The sequence below is a fragment of the Nuphar pumila genome, chromosome 10, assembly GCF_984573655.1.
Source record: "Nuphar pumila chromosome 10, dmNupPumi1.hap1.1, whole genome shotgun sequence".
In the NCBI taxonomy this organism is placed as follows: domain Eukaryota; kingdom Viridiplantae; phylum Streptophyta; class Magnoliopsida; order Nymphaeales; family Nymphaeaceae; genus Nuphar; species Nuphar pumila.
In genome coordinates this window covers 82,159,994-82,183,496 of record NC_143258.1, presented here as the reverse complement: position 1 = coordinate 82,183,496, position 23,503 = coordinate 82,159,994, and the positions used below count along the sequence as shown (strand labels likewise).

The 23,503-nt window shown below is 36.0% G+C and overlaps 1 protein-coding gene across 3 annotated transcripts; it reads left to right on the top strand.

Moving 5' to 3' along the window:
- The first annotated feature begins 15,122 nt into the window (after nt 1-15,122).
- LOC149827053 (transcription factor bHLH144-like) lies at nt 15,123-20,238 on the top strand. Of its 3 annotated transcripts, none has more exons than XM_090019144.1 (4): nt 15,123-15,276; nt 16,952-17,092; nt 17,752-17,938; nt 18,662-20,238. In XM_090019144.1, the coding sequence occupies exon 4, from the start codon at nt 18,876-18,878 to the stop codon at nt 19,659-19,661; it is 786 nt and encodes a 261-aa protein (XP_089875270.1). In that variant the 5' UTR covers nt 15,123-15,276; nt 16,952-17,092; nt 17,752-17,938; nt 18,662-18,875; the 3' UTR covers nt 19,662-20,238. The 3 variants fall into 3 exon arrangements, with proteins under 3 accessions (XP_089875270.1, XP_089875271.1, XP_089875269.1); XM_090019145.1 differs by having other exon boundaries at nt 16,907-17,092; XM_090019143.1 differs by having other exon boundaries at nt 15,123-15,317.
- Nucleotides 20,239-23,503: the final 3,265 nt, after the last annotated feature.

The window sequence follows — 23,503 nt, the reverse complement described above, 5'->3', positions numbered from 1 at the left end:
CATTAGTACTTTTTTGCTTTAAATGAGTGTGAGTACTATGAGTGTTTTGAGATATTTATTTGTACATAGTCATGTCAAGTGTTTTCTTTATGTTGTGTATTTCAAAGTCTCCAGAGAGAATGAGGACCAAAAGGAAGGTCGACATTCTTTGAGAAGGATATTTAACAAGGATTTGTTACAGAAGGCATTTAATGCTTTGTAAAGAGAATGATGACTTCAAGTAAGTCGACATTCTATGGTTATGAGAAAAAGTAACTATAGTCTTTTAAAAAAAACATATTTTATTTGTTTTTCTTTTGTGTAGCCGATTTATGTTTTTGTCTTCTTCTTGTATTAAGAAACATTTCATAAAAGAAGATAACTAAAAAACATATTTTATTTGTTTTTCTTATGTAGTCGATTTTATGTTTTTGTCTTCTTTCTAAAAAAATATTTCATTAAAGAAGATAACTAAAGTCTTTTCAAAAACATATTTTATTTGTTTTTATTATGTAGCCGATTTTATGTTGTCTTGTATATAGTGTAAGGTACAATGACAAAATGTCTTTTTCATAAAAGGTTGTAAGAAGGTACAATTATTATATGACAAAATATCTTTTTCATAAAAGGTTGTAAGAAGGTACACTTGTTGGTTTTCAAAAAAGAACCTTTTTGAAACTATCGTATACTTTTATGATATAGTATGTATGAATGAGTATGTAATATGCAATATGCAATATGCAAGTTCCTGAAGGTTCTGTTACATATGACTCTAAAGAAGAAAAAGTCTTCAACTTGAGGTAGCCGATTTCTTCATTTGAACTTTAGGAAAGCATGGCTCATCAAGCTTTTTCTTCAAGGAGTATGATTGCACCATAGTTGTACTTGAACAGGAAGTCTCCATCCTTATTGGGTGAGATATCCTTGCATCAAATACTCGTTAGATTTAAGGCAAAACATATTCAGTCATAATATAACATTATTTCAAGAGAACATATTATCATATCATACAAAATTAAATAAGACAGTGTATCATATTATGTGACATCAAAACCGAGTTTCTCAACATTCTCCCCCTTTTTGATGATGACAAAATATGCTCCCAGTGTCAAAAAGACATTATGCATAGAAATAATAATATGATAAAAAAGTGAAATAATGTTTAAAGAGAGAATGTTTCTCCAATAATGGAGACAGGTTTTCTCCCCCTTTGTCATGGACAAAAAGGAGGGATCAGAGTAAAAAAGTTATTACAGACCAAAAAGTAATTTAAAAGTTATTAAAGACAAAATAAAAAATGAGTCTATCTCAAAGGTGGAGAAGGTGAAGGTGTCCGGTTGGCACGATTCCGCTTGCGAGTCTGCTGCAACAGGGCTTGATTACGAAGGATTCGATCCTGAGTTTGCTCGATATCCATCATAGCAGAAAAGTAATTGAAGGAGGACATTGGATCTGCTTCATCAGAGTCGGGCATGTGCAGGGACCTTAGATTGAAGGTGGTACCATCGAGGACGTGAGAGGGACGGAGGATGACTTCGTTGTGAAGTGGTACGTGGAAGTATTTGAGAATGGGAGTTATAAAACACCCAAAAAGAAGAGGCTCAAATTTCTGATAACGAATAAAGAGGTCGAAAATAATGGATGACCAATTTATCGGAAGAGAAGAAAGGATTGCGTAGATAAGAAGAGAGATTTTTCGAGGAACTAATCCCTGGCGGGGATGCTTGGGATAGATGTTGTGGAGAAGAATCTGGGCAAGTAGCTGAGCATGAGGTTGGAGATTTCTCATGTGCCACGGAGGTTGGTAGCAGTTGGTGCAGAGAAGTATTTTTCGAAGTACCGATCGGTCGATTGGTACTATGGTGTTAAGGTCGGTACCGGTGGAAGGTAGATTTAGAATTCTACCTAGATCGGAAGCATCGAAAATCATCAGCTGTCCTCGGACTTTGCTGGTGATTGAGGTTTGTTCATGATCAGAAGAGAAGTTGGTGTAAAACAGTCGGACTAGTTCGGGATAGTAGGTAGCTGGAGATGAAGATCCTATGAGAGGTTTGAGTTCGGGGAGATAGGTGTCTAAGTCGAAGAACATGAAGTCGTCAAAGTTGATCAATTTTCCTTCATGAACGGGGCGAGAGCAGAGTGAGTTGTAGGTGTGAAACAAATCAGGATACCTTAGATCGGCGGAGGTGATCACATTGGTAGAAGAGGAAGCCATTTTCGAGTGTCTTGAAAATAAAGCACTAGGAGAGAAAGGAGCTAGAACCGAGAGAAAGTTTGTATAAGGATAGAAAAGATCGAATGGAATGGTAAGAAATGAACCAATTGATTAAATAGAAGGAAGAAAATAATTGTTGATATGAAATGAATGACATTGGAAGTGAGTAATTTTTAGATTTTAGTCAAATAAGGAAATCCGTGAGGAGTAAGTTAATAGACTTGTGAATGACAAATCAAATCAATGTTTGAGGATAGTGTATTATATTAGATTGAGGAGGACATAGTTATTGAAATATATAGATTTTACTATGGGTGAGTTTATCGACTAGTGAGAGAACCCATTAATAGAGTATGGGGTGTCATGTTGAATAACAAAATGATTGATCTTTGAGAATAATGGCCTAACAAGACAAACAACTTGTTATTCTATGTGAAGGGATTCTAAATTCGTGAATGGAGAGTTAAAGACATAAAAAAGATGATGTGGATATCTAGAGAGGAGAGAAAGAAAATAAAGGACAACATTTACTTGATTTAGATATGACATAAAGTAAAGATAGAATAAATAAAGGTTCTCGATTTTAGAGAGATATACAATAAGAGAGAGACAAGGTCACAGATGGAAAGAAAGGTCATAGGGTGATCATGTGATGTTGTACTTTGAAAGATATGACATTTTAAAAAAAATGTTTTATGATTAATATTTGTAATTTTTTAAGAGTATACGTGGATATGAGGACATATTTGGACTTAGACTAGTGGTGAGAGAGATGATGAGACAAAAAGGAGAAAGAGTTAAAAAAAATATATAAGAATTGAAATAAGAATAGACATGTAGGAGTCGGATTCAAAAATGTATAATAAAAAAAAAACGTATTCGAGAGATGAAATGAGGAGACAAAGAAATATTTATGAATGAAGAGTAATAAATGTGAGTTGTCATAGAGAGAGGTGAGATGACATATATGGATTTTTGTGAAGGATAAAGAAGTAATAAAAAAAGTTGATGAAAGACATGAGGTTATGATTGATATGAATTATTATTTATATTCTTAAAGAAACTCGACAAGGTTAGGTTAAAACAAGAGTTGACAAGAATGGAGGCTTAATATGTATATGAAAGAGATGATAATAGATAGTTTGTAGGGCTATGATATAACATATGATATAGTAAAAAATAATTTACGTGAGAATATAGCAACTAGATCTTTTAAAGGAACTAAATAGTCATTCGATTTTAACTAATGAAGAGTAATAAGTTCTCATAAACTAAGTAGGACCATTTATCGTAAGAAAAGTTTTTATAAAAGGACAAAAATAATAAAGGAGTAGAGTGATGTGAACATTGTTATGATGGCTTTTAATATAATTAGTTCTTATGGATATGAGAGAAAGGAGATAGGACAAGGAGTTATAATGGATGTGTACTTGAAAGATGACAAGTTTGAATGACATAAAGAATGTGTCTTATAAGAATACGTGAATATGGAAACTTAGTTTGACTAAATAAAAACGATAATAAGGAAAGCAATTTAAAATACGATTTAAACAAGACTTATAAGAAGTATTATATTAAGTGTAATTAATTTATAAGTCACTTAGTTTGCATATTCCTAGTTCCCTTCTAATTCGTGTGAAGTCTTTATGTTTTAATGGTTTAGTGAATATGTCTGCTAACTGTAGATTAGTGGGTATGAATTCTAGTTTAATTATGTTGTTTAAGACTTGTTCTCTTAAGAAGTGGTGTCTTATTTGAATGTGCTTAGTTCGTGAGTGTAAAATAGGATTCTTAGATAGGTTTATAGCACTTGTATTATCACAGAAAATAGTTGTATTTTCAAAATTTAAACCAAAATCTTTTAATGTTTGTTTCATCCAGATAACTTGAGTACAAGCTAGGCTAGCAGCAATGTATTCGGCTTCAGTAGTTGATAATGATACACAATTCTGTTTCTTACTGAACCATGATACCAGTGAGTGCCCTAGCATGTGATATGTTCCACTTGTGCTTTTTCTGTCAGATTTACTTCCAGCAAAGTCAGCATCACTGTATGAGATTAGATCGAATGTAGAGGATTTTGAATAGAATAATCCAAAATCAACTGTGTCTTTTAAATATCTCATTATTCTTTTTACAGCTTTAAGATGTGATTCTTTTGGATTTGACTGGAATCTAGCACACAAGCAAACACTAAACATTATATCTGGACGGCTAGCAGTTAAATAAAGAAGTGATCCTATCATACCTCGGTATACCTTTGTATCAACAGTCTTACCATCTTCATCTTTGTCCAACACAGTAGTAGTGCTCATAGGAGTGGATTTTGAAGCAGTTGAGTTCATGTTGAACCTCTTCAGAAGTTCATGAGCATACTTAGATTGGTTGATGAAAACTCCATCCTTGGTTTGCTTAATATGCAGTCCAAGAAAGTAGGTGAGTTCTCCCATCATACTCATTTTGAATTCCTTCTGCATGGACTTAGAAAAATCTGTTTCGTCTAGCTTGTTTCTGAAGATCCATCTTGTCCCAATGATTGGATGATCCTTTGGTCTCGGCACAAGATCCCAAACGTCATTTCTTTGGAACTGATTCAGTTCTTCAGTCATGGCTAGCATCCAGAACTCATCAATGATGGCTTCATCAATCTTCTTTGGTTCAAGTTGAGAAATGAATGCCATGTTTGCAATCCGTTCTAGCTGAGCTCTAGTTTGAACCCCCTTTGTTAGTTCTCCCAAAATCTGCTTTTGAGGATGATCTTTGATATCGACAAAGGTTCTTTGGTGATCATCTTCATTAGACTTAGCTGTGTTATCTAAAAATAAATCTGTACTTTCAACATCATCATCATTAGTTTGTATATGAACAGATTGATCAATAGATTCACAAAAACTAACATGCATAGATTCTTCAATAGTATTATGACACTTATTGAAAACTCTGTATGCTTTACTATGACTTGAATATCCTAAGAATATGCCTTCAACAGATTTAGCATCAAACTTATCCAGGCTATTTTTTGTGTTTAGGATAAAGCATTTACATCCAAAGACTTTGAAGTAGTCTATTCTTGGAGTTCTGTCATAGAATAGTTCATAGGGAGTTTTATTTAATAAGGGTCTAATGAGAACTCTATTTGTTATGTAGCATGCAGTATTAACAGCTTCTGCCCAAAAAGATTTTGCAAGATTATTGTGTTGGAGCATAGTCCTGGCAGATTCCTGAAGGGTTCTATTCTTTCTTTCTACTACACCATTTTGAGATGCAGCTCTAGGAAAGGCAAAGTTATGAGAAATACCATGCAAGTTACAAAAATTTTCAAAGAGTTCATTTTCAAATTATCCTCCATGGTCACTACGGATTTTAACAATAGAACACGATTTTTCGTTTTGTAATTTTTTACATAAGATTTCAAACTGACAAAACGTGTCACTTTTGTTTTTCAAAAATATTACCCAAGTAAATCTTGAGTAATCATCTACAATGACAAAAGCATATCTATTTTGATTAAGGCTAGCTACCCTAGAAGGACCAAAGAGGTCCAGGTGGAGAAGCTCTAAAGGTCTTTTACTTGAAATGACATTTTTTGATTTGAAAGAAGATTTTGACAATTTTTCTAATTGACATGCATCACAAAAATAATCCTTTTTAAAAGATATGTTGGGTAACCCACGTACTAACTTATCTTTAGCTAGTTTAGACATGTATTTAGAGTTGACATGGCCCATTCTCATGTGCCATAGATGTTGAGTGTCATTATTAGCTATGAGGCAATGTTCTGTGATGTTTTCTAGGTATAGTTCATATATATTATTCTTTCTTATACCTTTTAGGATGATGTTTTCATTTGTGTCAGCTATGAGGCATGCATCATGATTAAAGTTAACATTATAACCTGTGTCACACATTTGACTGATACTTAGTAGGTTATGTTTTAAGCCTTTAACAAGGAGAACGTCTTTGATAAGAGGTTTGTCTATGTTACCAATATTTCCAATACCAATTATCAAACCTTTGTTGTTATCTCCAAAGGTGACGGTTCCTCCTTCTTTATGATGAAGAACAACAAAAAGGTCTGGATGTCCTGTCATGTGCTTTGAACATCCACTATCTAGTATCCATCTGTTCTTCTTCTTTGGAGCCTGCAAAACATTAAGTAAATCTTCTTTTTGGTACCCAATCGGGTCCTTTTTTGTTAGACTTTGGAACCCATATCCATTTGGATTTGGGTTTGTCTATCTCTTTAGAGGAGTTAAAAAGATTATCAATATAATACTCCTTATTTGGTTCAGATGAACTTTTCACAAATGTGGTCTTTTGATTTATACAAGAAGGTTTTTTGAAATGAGAATAGCCAATCCCATTCTTGTAAAAGGAGACCTTCTGAGAGGATAAGAGTTTATTCAAGTTCTCTTTACCTTTAGTAAACTTGAAAACCGTTTTCATGAGGTTCTCAGTTTTACTTTTTAGCTCTGAAATTTCTACTTGCATATTTTTAGTTTTGGAGCTAGTAGAAGAAATTTCAGATATAAGTAAAAGATTTTTCTTTTTTAACTCAGAATTTTCACTGCTGAGTTTTTCATTCTCTTAAGAAAGCTTTAAATTTTCAGATTTTAAAACTTTATTTTTGAAACTCAATTTTCTAGATTCTTCAAATAGATCTTGAAAAGCATCTAGAAGTTCTTCAAAGGAAAAATCAGAGATTTCACTTACCGAACTTTCGTTTGCCATGAAGCACATATTTGCAGTTTCGGCTTCATCATCACTTGACTCTTCACTAGTGGATGGTTCTGAATCATCCCATTGAGCATGCAAAGCCTTTTTCTTGAAGAACCTCTTCTTTGGTTCCTCAGTCTTGGACTTTCTTTTGAGAAGTGGACAGTCACGTTTTAAGTGGCCTGGCTTATTACACTGAAAGCACATGGGATCTTCTTTAAGATCTTTTCTTTCCTTGTGCCTGTTTGGAAGCCGGTTCCTTCTCATGAAGCGCTGGAATTTTCTGGTAAGTAGCGCAATTTCTGATTCTTTATTTGAGTCTTCATTCTCAGATAGAGCTGGGAAAGCTAGAGTTTTCTTTACTGGTTGCTCTTCTTCCCTTCTTTCTTTTATGTGGACTTCATAGGCCATAAGATTGCCTATTAAGTCGTCCAATGTAAGTTTAGATAAATCTTGAGCTTCTTCAATAGCAGTAGTCTTTTTCTCCCAATCAGTTGTGAGAGATCTCAAGATTTTCTTCACCTTTTCAGTCTGGGAGTATGTTACACCCAGAGATTTCAGATCATTGGTGATGTTGGTGAATCTGGTAAACATCTCTGTGATGGGTTCATCTTTGTTCATTTTGAACAACTCATATTTTCTAACAAGAGATGATATTTTGGCTTCTTTTACTTTGTTGGTTCCTTCATGAATAACCTCCAAAGAATGCCAAATGTCATATGCAGATTCACATATAGATATTCTGTTGAATTCATTCTGATCAATGACACAATATAAGGCATTCATAGCCTTTGCATTTAGGTTTGCCATTTTCTTTTCTTCATCAGACCATAAGTTATAGTTTGCGGATGGAGATGTGTATGGATGCTCAACAATTTTCCATACAGCAAAGTCTATGGATTTGAGAAAGATAGTCATTCTGCACTTCCAATATCCATAGTTGGAGCCATTGAAGAAGGGAGGACGAGATGCGTGTTGACCTTCAATATCACGAGCATAAGAGGTAGATGTCATTTGTGCTGGAAGACTTGTTACGTCGAAACCAGCAAACCTGCTCTGATACCAAATGAAATTCCACTAGAGGGGGGGTGAATAGTGAAATATGATAATGATCGATAAAATAAAATAATTAAACAATAAGGCACAACACATAAAACACAGAAGTTATACTGGTTCGGTCAATATCCAGACCTACATCCAGTCCTCAAGCAAACCACTTGAGATTCCACTATAACATCCGAGTTACCGGATAAATAGTACAACACCCTCTTCCCAAGAGGTCTTCTTCTCTCAACAGAGAAGGGGCACACCCTCTTCCCAAGAGGTCTTCTTCTCTCAACAGAGAAGAGCAACACCCTCTTTCACAGAGGTCTACTTCTTTAAACAAAGAAGGAATACAGTGAATAACAGAGTTACAATACTTCCTATAGAACCTTCAGAATGATATGAATGCACGAATGAAGGATTCTAAGAATGTTTTGTTTGTCACTCAGAGAATACTCTTTGTCAAAGAGCTGGACTTGACTTTTTCTCTTTTCTTCCTTTTTCTTTTTCTCTTTCTTTTTCAAGGCTCTCTTTTCAAATCACGAATAGAACTTTTTCTCTTTGTAAGCTCACACGTCTATTCCATTCCTCTTGTTTAATAGTTTATTTGAGTGTGTTTATATAGCCTTTAAAAAGTAGTCGTTACATTTTGGAATTGTAACTTTTTGAAATGTGAAATGTTATGTCATTTCAAAAATATCTTTTAGAGAAGATCGAGAATGCCTTTTTCCAGAAGAGTAAAATAGAGGGTACACTAGTCGTTGTATTGTTTTTAAGTAATACATATTTTATGTAAAAAGTCTATTTCTTATAATAGTACATTGAACGTTGGGTTGTAGTTTTGTCTTTATTCTAATTAATGATTTGAGGTACATTAGTACTTCTTTGCTTTAAATGAGTGTAAGTACTATGAGTGTTTTGAGATATTTATTTGTACATAGTCATGTCAAGTGTTTTCTTTATGTTGTGTATTTCAAAGTCTCCAGAGAGAATGAGGACCAAAAGGAAGGTCGACATTCTTTGAGAAGAATATTTAACAAGGATTTGTTACAGAAGGCATTTAATGCTTTGTAAAGAGAATGATGACTTCAAGTAAGTCGACATTCTATGGTTATGAGAAAAAGTAACTATAGTCCTTTAAAAAAACATATTTTATTTGTTTTTCTTTTGTGTAGCCGATTTATGTTTTTGTCTTCTTCTTGTATTAAGAAACATTTCATAAAAGAAGATAACTAAAAAACATATTTTATTTGTTTTTCTTATGTAGTCGATTTTATGTTTTTGTCTTCTTCCTAAAAAAATATTTCATTAAAGAAGATAACTAAAGTCTTTTCAAAAACATATTTTATTTGTTTTTCTTATGTAGCCGATTTTATGTTGTCTTGTATATAGTGTAAGGTACAATGACAAAATGTCTTTTTCATAAAAGGTTGTAAGAAGGTACAATTATTATATGACAAAATATTTTTTTCATAAAAGGTTGTAAGAAGGTACACTTGTTGGTTTTCAAAAAAGAACCTTTTTGAAACTATCGTATACTTTTATGATATAGTATGTATGAATGAGTATGTAATATGCAATATGCAATATGCAAGTTCCTGAAGGTTCTGTTACATATGACTCTAAAGAAGAAAAAATCTTCAACTTGAGGTAGCCGATTTCTTCATTTGAACTTTAGGAAAGCATGGCTCATCAAGCTTTTTCTTCAAGGAGTATGATTACACCATAGTTGTACTTGAACAGGAAGTCTCCATTCTTATTGGGTGAGATATCCTTGCATCAAATACTCGTTAGATTTAAGGCAAAACATATTCAGTCATAATATAACATTATTTCAAGAGAACATATTATCATATCATACAAAATTAAATAAGACAGTGTATCATATTATGTGACATCAAAACCGAGTTTCTCAACATATACCCTTAACCTGATTGGGCGGAAATGAAATACCTCATCAAAGGAGGCTCAGGTTTGTACCCTTAACCTGATTGGGCAAAAAATGAAATACCTCATCGAAGGAGGCTCAGGTTTATACCCTTAACCTGATTGGGCGAAATCCTCAAAAGAAGAAACCGTGATGGAACCTTCGAATTTTGCACAGTAAATCCGATAGGGGTTTTGCAAAAGGAAGAAATTGGGGTCTCTAAAGCTTGAAAAGGGATTTGATTTTGGGTGCCTCATTGCTGAGACTGAATAACTTTTGAATTTGATGACCTTTTGCGAGAAAGTGATTTGTGACTTAACCTCAAGCCAAAATTGGACTGTCTATGGTGGGACAGTGGGGACACAGGGAAGTGTGCGAATCTGAGAGCCCAGGCGCTCAGATTATACCAAAGAGGGGAAGGAATCTTGAAAACTCCTGTTATCATGTCCTAAAAGGGATAACAACTGATGTCAAGATACGCCAAAGATGAACCGCAAGCCCTTGCTTCACTCTAGGATAGCTAGAAAATATTGTCAAAGTGTTGAAAATTATTATTGATTCAAAATAATTGAAAATGATGCATATTGTTTTGAAAATATTTCCTCTTTTCTACCTGAAGTATTACCTCCAATTGGGCTTAACTCCGTAGAGTCAAGATTCGAATTCAAATTGCTTGCGATTGGCTTTCTTTCATGGAAGCTATCAATTTCCTTGATATGAGCAGAAAAGAGAGTATTCTTGATATTATGAAAGCAATTGGTGAAAGAATATTGATAAAAGAATTTCACAAAATTTAAAGAAGATTCTTAGTAGATTTAGCAGTTTGATATCCTGGGATTTTTTTTTCATGATGGTCTTTTTGTACTCTTTTGGGCTTTCTTGGGCTTTTGAGGATTACATCATCCTTCATTTTGAAGATGTCCTTTTCTCTCTCTCTCTTTTTTTTTTGGAAGGGTACGTCACAAGCTCCTTCATCTCAGAGATATTCTGATCATTCTTTTCTCTCAGGGATTATATTGACGGTTATTGGCTCTTTGGTTGAAAATCTCTTGGTGATAGCAAAAATTAAATGCCTTTTAAGGATTGTCAGAAGGTTCATCGCATATGCTTTCATCTCGACAATGCTTTGGACTTTCCCTATAAGGATCCGTCACAAACTCCGTCATCTTGGAGATGATCCAAATCTTCTTTGGCCCCGGGGGTCTATTCGCCTAATTTGCCTTCATCTTGACGACAGTTGAGAGATCCCTTTTGCAGATATTTAATTGCAGCTTAGGTGATTGAGAAGATACGGAGATTGAGTGGATTTTTCTGTATCACCTAGGATATTTCGACTGCTTTAATTTCCAAGAATGGTCTTTAAAAATGTGTCATTGACTGCGATCAATACCGATCACTTGTGGCTTTGCAACAATATTGAATTTTCTTTGTTGGCCATATCGAGGATTTATTCTTCACCCTTTTGGTTGGTCAATTGAAAGATCTTGAGTTTTGAATCTTTCTTCGCGAAAGCTTTGTCCTTTCGAAAGTAATACTGAAGGTTTTCTGAGGTAATGTTTTTGTGCAATGAAGATTTTGAAATCAACAAATATTTAATGACAAATTGGTAAAGTTTTCTTGAAATCCTTTGTGAAAGCGAGCATTTGAAGCACAACGCAACGCATCCATGACAGAAATTTTCTTCTCCTTTCCCCAAAGGAGAAGATTCAGAAATTTAGAAATAGGAATTACTCTTCTCTTCCCTGAAGAGGAGGTGTTTGCAAAATGAACTTTCGAAGAGAAATTAAGCTATAGTCAAAACTTCCTAACATTAGGCTTCTCTTATGGAAAGGGGGCCGGTAATGGTGAGGTCGGTGAATTGGTCATGAAGGAGCGATTCCATCACACTCTCTCTGAAAAGAGGGTCCTTCATGATGAAATGGCCTAGTACAAAATTGTGGTCACAAGGAAAGCGAATTTTCGCTGAAACTCTCCGTGAACTAAGGGTTCCTTGTATGAAATTGGAATTTTGTTTTGCAAACGGTTCACAAAGACACGAGTCCCTTCAAACTCTCCCTAAAAAGGGTCTAAGTGAACAAAGGATAGCATGCGAAAAAAACGAGCTCCCTCGAACTCTCCCTGTACCAAGGGTCTCTCACAAGAGAAAATTATTGGAATTCGTATTGGGTGACCAAAAGGTCAAAATTTGGAAGTTGAAATTTTGAATTTTTGAAATTTGAATTTTGATATTTGAAAGTGGAAATTGGAAGTTTGGAATTTGGACATTAATATTCGGAAATTGGAAATTGGAAATTGGAAATTGGAAATTGGAAATTGGAAATTGGAAATTGGAAATTGGAAATTGGAAATTGGAAATTGGAAATTGGAAATTGGAAATTTGGAATTTAGAATTTGGAATTTGGAAATTGACATTTGGAAATTGGAAATTTGGAAATTTGGAATTTGAAAATTAATTGACCCGAAGGTCGAAATTGAAATTGATTGACCCGGAGGTCGAAATTGACAATTTGAAAATTGGAATTTTGAATTTTGATGAATGATCAGTGCGAAGACTGACCCCAAGAGGTTGACTGACACGACCAACCAGTGAGACATTAATCACGAGTGCTCAATTTGGAAAGAATACCGGTATGAATACCGGGTTTTGAGAATATGTCATCATGGACATTGGATTTTGAAAATATATCAGTTTGAGCACTGAATTTTGAAAATATACCAATTTGAGCACTGGGTTTTGAAAATGTACTTTATTTTTAAATTGAATCTTTTAAATTCAGAAAGAGACCTAGGCTCTTAAAGTATTTGGAAATTGATAACGAGAATGACTGTCGGGGTCTCAGGATTATCCCTTATCCTGAATGGGTATTGAATTTGGTGCAAATGCATGCCAACGAATACCGACACAAATGAACGCAGATATATGCAGATATGAAAATGGTATAAATGAGTGCATATGTGTGCGAAATGAGAGATTTGTTTATCCTGCCTACATACAGGGTATTTGTAGTTAAAAACAAAATTTTAAAAATGCCCCATTGTAACTGGGAAAAGATAATCTTGATCATTATTCGAAGAAAATTTTGGAGGAATTACAAAGGATAAGACATGATTTAAGTATAGAATTTTTTCAAATGCCGAGCGTTAATAGGATCTGGTGATTCCACTCCATCGGCATTGATGAACCGATATGAGTTACGAGGTAATGCCTCTTTGACAACATAAGGACCTTCCTAATTTGGTGACCACTTGCCACTTGGCCGGTGTTTGAGATAAGTCGTTGATCTGAGCACTAGATTATTGACTCGAAATTTTCTTTCAATGACAGATTTTGCATATTGTCTGGCTATCCTTTGACGATACGATTGAGCATGCTCTGCTGCTTTGAGCCTTTTCTCATCTAGAAAATCAAGTTGTACTAGCCGTTGTTGCTGATATTGATCAAGAGGTAATTCTAGAAGTGATGCGAATTTCAGAGCAGGTTTCTGAACATGTAGAGACAGTACTACTTCAGTTCCGTAGACAAGTTCTAACGGAGTAACATTAGTGGGAGTTCGAATGGTGGTTCTATACGCCCACAATGCATCATCAATCTTCTCATGATAGTCACGGCCTGTCTCCAAAGTTCGCTCCAGGATTCGAATCAGAATCTTATTGGTGGTCTCTGCTTGACCATTCCCTTGAAGATAATAAGGGGCAGAGAAATGATGATGAATTCTGAACCTTGAGTATAATGTCCTCATTCTCTTATTCTTGAAATGACTGTCATTGCCGGACACAATATCATGTGGTATACCAAAACGGCATAGGATATTCTTATGAATGAACGAGACCACATGTCGACCTTCTATTGTGCGTAGGGTAACTGCTTCTACCCATTTAGTAAAATATTCTGTTGCGGCAAGAAAATATTTGTGACCATTTGAAGCAGCAGGAGTAATGGGGCCTACGACATCAAAAGCCCACATGGAAAATGGCCATGGCGAGACGACAGATTGCAAGTATGTCGCTGACGCATGAATGGAAGGTGCATGCATCTGACATTGAACACACTTCTTCACAAAACGATAACAATCTTGTTGCATGGTCCTCCAGTAATATCCTGCTCGGATGATTTGTTTAACAAGAGTCTGGTAGCCAACATGACCACCGCAAATGCCTTCATGCGCTTCTTGCACAACTTATTTGGCTTCTTTTTCGTCCAAACATCTGGAATATTCAGAACCGAACCCACGACGATAGAGGACATCGACAAGAATAAAATATTGAGCAGACATGCGCTGAATTGCTCGTTGCTCTTTCTTTGAGAGTTCTGAAGGAAATTCGCCAGTTTTAATGAAATTCTTGATGTCATGATACCAGAGCTTCTTCTTTTGCTCAGCCTGGTTTATCTGCTCTACTGAAATGAAAACAGATTGATCAAGTCTACCAATTTCAAAGGAGCGACAAGATTCTTCGTTCTTGAAAGACATGATGGATCCCAGATTGGCTAAACTGTCTACAACTTGATTGAAGTCTCTCTTGATATGGAAAAGTTGGAATTCTTCGAATTTGTCGGCAAGAGCTGAGACGATCTTCTGATAAGGAAGTAATTTCTGATCCTTCACTTGCCATTCGGCTAGGACTTGATTTACGACGAGCAAAAAAAGAGGATCGTGGCCATCCGATTTGCATTTTAAAAAAGTTTAAAAGTCAACAAAACCACGTGGCACTCATCCAAAATGCAAACAGACGGCCAAGATGCCCGCATGAGCAAAAACGCTCATTTTCAGCATGACCTGATCTGCTTCCAAACCTTCTAGCACCTGAGTATGTTTTTCCGGTGGTAGGTCTGTAGGACCTGGTATCAGCACCTCAGAATTGGACCTGAGCTCCGGATCTACCTGGGTCTGATGAAGGTCCAATCTGTTTCACGCCCATACTTCCAACCCAAATCCGAATGTGGATCCGAATCTACTCACCCTAGATCCATTAGGTCCTGCTCTCAAGAAGGCACGTCTCCTGATGGCTTTGATTGAGATCTGACGGCCAAGATCGTGTCCACCATCGGCGCGAGATCAAGACGAAAATGTGAATGATCATCCAACGGCCAAGATTTATCAATCGCCTGATCTGAGGCACACTTAAACCACCGTCTAACCACGGTTAAGTCTATCTCGGGTTCGAACCCTAGCCTAGGGTTAAGCCTTTCGCTCCGCGAGATCCCTATATAGATGTGTATTCTCTCTCTCGCTCGTCATTTCTTCTTCATTTCTTAGGGCTTTTGTTCCGATCCTGGAACTCCATTGTTGATCTCGTAATATCTCTTTTTATCTCGGATACGGCTCGATTTCTGGGTTCTTATCGTGGAAACTAGATCGAAGCACTAGTTTTGGCGAATTTCTTTGTGTTGCTACAGGTTCGGCTGAGTATCTCTTGTATTTGGAGTTTTTTCTACAGGTTGGAAACGGATTTGAGCGTTTTTTATGATTTTTTCGGCTTTTTAATTCGTTTTCTTCCTTGATCTCGTCAAAATTTGGAATTTTTGTTGAATTTTTGTTGGATTTTTTGGTGTTTCTAGGGTTTCGGGTTAATCGGCGATGCGTTCTCTTGGTGTCTAGGGGATTTTACTTGTGTTTAAGTTTTGTATGGAATTAAAGTATAATCGAGCGTTAAAGTTGCTTTTTTGATGGTTATTTTTCTCCTTACATTCTCCATAATGGTCTTTTTTCAAGGATTTGCATTGATTTATTTATTTCGTTCTTTTTTTCTTGAAGTGGCTTTCTAGTTCTGCTAGTAAAATTGTGAATTTTCCAGTATGTAGGTTTCTCTTTTGATTAGAGGAGATCTAATATACTGTGTCTAGTGCATATCGTCATTATGCACTCTTTAAGTTTTTCTTTTTTCTTTTCTTTTTTTCCAAGACCCTATTTTCGCTATTTTATTTTTAAATTCAAATGATTTTGATCTATTTTCGTGGTCGTTTAGCCTATTCGAGCCGTTGTTTGGTTTCTTAATGATTTTTTTGGCTTTATTTGCTTTTCTGATATTAGAAATTTGCAATTGATATTGAAAAGTTTCTGAATTTAATATGTCAATGTCCGTGAAGTTTATATTCAGTGCTTTGTTGGTTGCGTTTTTCTATTTTAATTTGCCCAGTGAAGTTTGAACGTACTTTGCAGCCTTGCAATAGGAGGACCAAATATTAAGAATGTTAGTCGTTCTATTCGCCCAGGGTTATGTAGCCTATGATAGATCCATTACCCAAAACAAAGAGAGGAGGGATAAAAATGCTTTAGGTTACACTTTTGAACTTAAAGGAGGCAAGGCATGTCTACCAATTCTTCTAGGGAAACCAGCTTTTTAGATTTCCTCTTCTCCCCCTCCCCCCCCTCGATTTTTAACCGATCTTATGGTTTAGTGGCTTCTGCTACAATGAAATTGTTGCTTCTACTTGTTAAATTCTGTGTGTGTGAGAGAGCATGTTGGTGCATGTGAGTGAGTGTGCACGTGCGGATTATTGCATGCAAGTGGGTGCATGTGTGTGCACACATGTATGTGTGCGTACATGTGCCTAGTGTGTGTGTGTGCCTGCCCGCACTTGCAGGCCTTATATTAACGTCTATTTACACTATAAGCCATTCCTTTTTATAACCTTAGAGTGTCAGCTGATCCCCATTGCCTCCCGAAACCATGTATGAAAGCATGCCCTTCCTTGACTACTTGTGTGACTGCTTGGGCTGTTGGCATTTATGCTTAATTTCTTCTGACTTAGGTTTAATTGTTAACTAGAGGACATTAAATCATCTGTAATAATTTTCATTGCTTTTGAATACCATGCTAAGTCAAATTTAAATTTATTATCTTTGAATCTTCAGAAACTTCTATTTCAGTCATGTACGGTGTCTGCTAGGTGATATCTGAGGATATTTTTATTCTGTCTGATAGTTTCGTTATGTATTCACATATATTCTCTTCAATATGTTCTGTTTTTGTAATTCATCCTTTCTGAATGAATAATATCAGAAACTGTTATTTTATCATGTTAGGTGGCGTTTAAAAGATTTATGACTCTTTTTCATATTCCCGAGCAGGTCTCTGCTTTGAAAGACAGATAAAGGAGTTAAGGACATTCACCATTATGCCTTGGTTGCCTTGTTTTGTGAATTTCAGTCACCGATCTGTCCGATTGTTTGTGATCTTTCGTGTTATACTGTAAAAGTTCAAGCTTCCTGGTAAAATCCATGACTTTTAATTTTATCTGATTTTCTGTTATTACCTTACTGCGACTTTGTCATCAATTAGTTGTTGTGGAGGAGAAGAAAATAAAAAATAAAGCTCATCTTTATGATCTTTTCTTGTTTCTTGGCTTTGTGAAGGTTATAAAATTGGCTTCAGTAATATTTATTCATTTTTTTCCGTTATTTATGGCACATTATCCTCAACACTTTGGTGAAAATTGTAAACTAGTTTCTGAAGATCAAATTTTTGGATATATAACCGTCACCCTACTTGTGCATATTTGTTAGATGAGTACCTCTGTGGCCTTTGACTGCTTTACTGGTTTGTGTTGTATCTTATTTGCCTTTTTCACCTAAATGTTTAGTATCAACCCTGCTGTCTTTGGCATTTAGGTTTGTGCATTTGCATCAATCATATATCTGATTGTCTAGATCTTTATTTATTTGAGCTTGGTCCATAGTACTCTATTGTGGCGGGTTTAGTCGCCCTTGTGTGTTGGTTTTCCATGTCTTTCATTTGTCACACTTTTTCTTCTCTTTTTAGCACATCATGCAAGTTGGTCGTGAGGAAATTGAACCACATATTTCTTATGTTACATTCTTTTCCATTTTCATAAAAGAATATGTTGCGATTATTGATCATTTGTTTTCAGATTCAGGTTGTGTTACTGCCTCAAATCAAAGCAACAGAGGCTTTCTTTCAATATTCATATTGGATTTTAAGAAGTTATAATGTACACCATAGTCAATTTGAAGAAATTCCAAACGGTGAAGTCAGTCAAGAATCTTATGGTGATTGTCACTCTAATTGCATGTTTCCAGTCACTTCAAATTTTCCAGGTAAGTTTCCTTTCAGATTTGTCTTTCATTTGATCCGCACTGCATTTGTTGGCTCCTTTGTAACTTGGGTACTTCTACCAGCCCCTTGTACCCATGTCATCCCAGTGTTGGTACTTGGGTACTTCAGGTATGGGTCAACTGAGTTGTGGACTTGGACTTAACCCATTTTATTTATTTCATGATACAGTCGACATGTAGATATCACTAGGAATCAAAAGAGTCCAATGTTAACTATATACTTCTAATTATTAATTAATAATTATATATCTTTAACATGTTTTGGGCCATTAGTTCGTATTAGCAGCTTACAACTTCATGTGTAGAGAATTTTGTAAGATATAGTATAGTTGTACTTTTCTCTATGTGTTTGTTTATATATATATATATATATATATATATATATATATATATATATATATATATATCCTTTTAGAAAATCCTGTCATACCCTTCGTACACATTATTGTACCCTGTACCAGCACCAGTACCTATGTGACATAGGTTGACTCTTTTGTTAGCAGAAATCAACACAGCTCACTTTGGTTCACTCAAGTTGTGTTCGACTGTTTATCAAACTTTGGATTGATACTCACCTTGTGAAATTTTCTACATTTTGCCCATTCATTAACTAAAACTGATATAGCAAACTTGTTATGCATTTGTTCTTTATCAAGCTGCAATTTGTCCTTTTCCTACGTTCAATTTCTACATTTTCTTTTTCAGGCTGAATACTTCCGACATTTGCTGAAGCCGGTTACGTAGGTTAAGTTATAATAACCTAAATCTCTTTTGCTTGTTTGACTCGTTACACAAACTTGTGGAAATGGAAGCATTAGAATGGTTATGATGGAATAAGCAAACACCCTCTTTCACAGTACAACCGTCAGTTTTCTATTCTTGTTTAGCAACAGCATTATCATATTCTGTTTAGGCTGGTATGAATATGAACTCAATGTCTTCTCATCCTCAATATGGATTTGGGTGGGGCGTTGATGTATTTTCTGGAGTGCTGGATAGTAGGCACAATGTCTACACTGAAAAAGATTGTGCCTCTGCACAATTGCATGAAATGTCATCGCTTGGGCAAAATAAGGGCAATTGTGACATACCTGTGAATCACGGTTTGGAAGGCAAAGCTTGTAACATCGTTTCTGATGAAAATGTAATTGGTGCACAGAAAGCAAATGTGGTTCATGAGGTTGAATTCCAAGCTTGCAACATCTGCCCTAAGAATTTCATTGTTTTCGACCAGACTGATTGTAAGAGCAGGATGATGTTCCATCCTTCACTGTCCGAGAAAATTGCTACTTTGGGCTTTCACAACATTTACCCCCATGAGAATCATGGTAAAAGTAGTGAGGAAAGCTCTTTCAAAGAAGACACTAGAGATATTGATGCATTGCTGAGCTCCGATGATGAAGAGGAGGAAATTAGTACCGGTCGTAGCCCATGTGACCATCAAAGTGGCGGTTCAGCAGATACTTTGTCCACTGCAACTTCAAGAGACATCTCCACTTTTGAAACATACGAACCTTATGAGCAGAATCCTGAAACTGCTAGTGTTGATCCAGACTGCACACATCAGAGTGTGCAAAAGATGATAGAGGTACTGAGGGAAATTATACCCGGTGGTGAGAGGATGGATACAGCAGCAGTTATTGATGAGTCTCTGAGGTATCTGAAATTGTTGAAAATGGAAGTGAGAGAGCTTGGGTTGGGGTGATGCAGGTTTTCAAGGGAGAAAACTACCAACCCTCCAGTATAACATCCTCTTCTCTTTGTCTTTTTGTTAGTATGATGCCGTGCCCACCATGAAAGGTGATATCTGATAACAGTTTCATCATAGTTTCAGTGTGTTATTTTAGGGTTTGTCGAGTTTTTAGTTCCAACAAAGGTCCAGATATGGGAGTTGATGATGACTTCTCCTTTTACTACATCCTGAAGATCACTGCATGTGATTACAAAGAAAAGTTGAAGCTACCTGTGCTGCTGCTGAATTCAATAGAAACTCAAACCTATCTGGTGGACCGACAGTAAATGGACTCTTGGGGCATATTAAGCCGTGAAACTCTTGCCTTCAGTTCAGACTGTGTAGGAAGCTTATCAAGGAACTTGTTTTGTTACAAATCATTTTATTTTAATGTCTTTTAACTATAAAGTTCTGTATTAACATTTATGGGTATTGCCACTACATCGACTTGATGACACAAGTCATTTGAAGCATGGAACATCATGACAATTATGTACTAGTGAACTCTGTTGTTTTCTTTAATTTAGCCACCAAATGTTAGGTCTAGTCTTATAGATGTGTTTGGCCTTGTTATTTATCATGCTACTAGATTTAATCATCAACAGTATGCGATATAAGATTCAATTTTCAAGATTTATTTTTCAAGACCACATAAAACTAATGGTTAATGAAAATAAACATGGGTTAAAAATGGCTCAAAACATAATGTTGGAGCCTTTTTTGAACTTTATCTTTCATAAGAAATGCCTGGGGTTTGTCAGTCGGACCAGTTTATTATTATTATTATTATTATTTATATATTTACATGGAGAAACTGCCTTCAGGATCAGAGACCTAGCCGCTGGCTCTGCTTGCGGTACTTATGATCACTGTCCTGGTCGCGGGTAATGATTTGCTTATAAAAGATGAATGACGTTATGTTCAGTACAGCAGTTGAAATAAAAATAGGAGGGGGAGAAGAAGTGGGAAAGAAATAAAGAAAATCTTGGGTGGCAAATCCATATGGTGTAGGAAGTAGTCTAGAGAATTACTGTAATGGATTGCTTTGGTTCTTTCTCTCGTTGAAGTCTGCATTAAGCATGCCAACTTCTTGCGTTTTCGAGTTACCCATAGTGAAAGATTAATTGTTGGGAATAATGTTGATTCAGCTTTAGCAACCTTATCTTTGGTTAGTTTCACTGCTTTGGATCAATTAGATCCTTGAACTTTACTCATATCCGCTAGCTTGCAAGGGTCTATAGCTCCTCACCCATGTATTCTTCGTAGAGTTCATCCTACAAACCAAAACTGTTGAGAAACTTATGAAGCTTGTCTTGGAGCATTTTTACTTCATTCTCAGAGGATCGTGTTTGGAGGTTCCTTCCTTGGAAGTCAATTGGTGAGATATGTTACATTAAATATGTTAGAATATGATCCAAAAAAATTCTGGTATATGATGATAAACTATCATGATTTAATAAAAGTAACATGGTCCCTTTTTTTCGTTTACTATCTAATGTGCACGTTATGTTATCACATTTGGCTGTTTGATTTGCCAGATTCCACTGAATAAATGCTTTCCAAACGAAGTTTAGCTAAATGTGGTATGGAGAAGCCAAATTCTATACAGCTTTAACGAGACATATCTTTTCCGATACCCACAATTCTATAGATGTAGCAAAGATCTGAAAGGCGTTTGGTCTTATGCACTTATCCAGGGAAATTGCCGTGGTGCAAATGCCAAGAGTAACTTTTCATCAATGAACTGGCAAGGAAAAAATAGCCCATTTTTGTATGAAAATGGGCATTTTCCCACAAAGAATTAAAATAACGCTTCTAAAGTGGGGCCCAATGGGACCCACATTTCATACTAAAAAGCTGTTTTCATTTCGCACTTTTTTTTTTTTCATTTATAACAAAGGAAACAACCCATCCACGATGGGTTTTTTTTTTTACTGGAAGGCAAGATGGGGTTAGGCAGACCCCACCAGCTATTCAACTTACCATTGGGTTTTGAACCTGAAACGTCCCACCACAAGGGGACGTGCACTGGCAGCTCCTACCAATCACGCGGAGCACCCGTCGGTCCATACATAATGGTTGGGATGCACTTACAGATGCCCCCACAAGGGACCTCAGCCATCCCTTCGCCAACTGCTTTGGCAGAGATCTAAAAGTAAAATCACTGGGTATCCTGCCTTGCATAATATGGATTCCAAACATTCATGATCTGGATGTGAATGAGTCAAATTACTTATCCCTCGGTCTATTAGTGAATCATCTCCTGATTGTGAAAGATGTTCCACTAGAAATATTCTTGTTATTGCTTCGACTCATGTTCCCCAAGCTCGGCTTGTATAAACTCGTTTTACATATTATATATTTTATACATATATAATATATATTATATCTTTAAAATGTATATTGTATATATTTTATACATGTACATATACTATATTTATTAAAAACTGTTTTAAAAAAAAAATATCTCAAAAAAACATTTTTTTTTTAGAAAACAAGCCAGCTCGAGATCAGCTGGTAAAGCTCGGCTTGGCTCATGACGAGCTCATGAGACAAGCCCGAGCAGAGGTTACCCTTAACGAGCAGAGGCCAAACTACCCAAACTGGGTTCGTTTACCAGCCCTACCAGTTCCCATCATGAACGTCTTAATTCCCTTTGCTTCCGTGACTTTGTGGCAAAGATGAACATCCTTCAAGTTGGAGTGTCTTAACCTGACCCACCTAGTCAAGTGTTACGGAGAAACCACCCCCAAGATCAGAGACCTAACTGCGCTGGCTTTGCCTGCTGTACTTAAGATCGCTGTCCTGACAGCGTAGAACTCAATGGACTTCCTCCTTGTCCCCCAGGAGTCGCCATAGCCACCTCCTCTTGAAGAAGCATTTTCATATAATGTTTTCTGGGCTTTGTGGATTTCAAATGAGCCCGTTTTTTCGCACTTGTGAATGCAACAAACGGGCCCTTAGGAATAATTATTTTCACAGGCAAGTGTTACTGATTCGTAGTGGAAGTAATGTTTGAGAAATCCAATGAAACAAACTAAAACTATTGGAAAGTGAGAGAAACGATGAGCCTGGTGTCAACACAGATCAGTGGGGGAATGGACAGCTTTCCCTTTCTTTTATGCTTTCATTCAGTTTGGTCAAAGGGGGGCAAGTAAAATGGCCCCATCACACCACAAAGGCACTCTGCTACAAATAAGTCCAAACACTTACAAGCCACAATAAAACTTTAGTGTCATTTTTGATAATTCCTATCATTGACTATTGAAACCCACAAGCCTGCTGTTGTTTCCCATGACAATTATTACCATATTGAACTAGTCATCGCTTTTAAGAAAAATATTAAAGTAGCACTAAAAGTTTGGTACCTTTCTATCATGAATATTTACATATTCCCTTTGAAGTGGTATGTGAGGTATCCATGATGAAATATTAGAGGAAAGTACACGTTCATCAAGCTAGGAAATGATGGAGATTTGAACCTAATTCATGGTCATGTTTATGAACAAGAAATAGTATAAAAGATGAAGCAGTGCCAAGATTATCAGGAGATGCACACGAATTATAAGTTTTTTTTTTTTTTTGCAAATTAGTTGCTGCCTTATTTTTCATTTGCAAAATCATATCTCGTGCCCTGTTGCAAAATGAGATAGGCAGGGACTTTTTTGCAAATTGCCAATAAGAAAAACTATTTTGCAAAAACAAAAAAAATAATCATAATATGTGGATGTGATGGGAGAAACAAGCACTATGCACCCATTGGTCTGGCTTCCTACCCTCCCCACAATAAACCAAAATCTCAGTAGGTTGCAGCT

Coding starts and splice junctions, on each gene's coding strand:
- LOC149827053 (XM_090019144.1), top strand. CDS start 18,876: ATGAATATGAACTCAATGTCTTCTCATCCTCAATATGGATTTGGGTGG.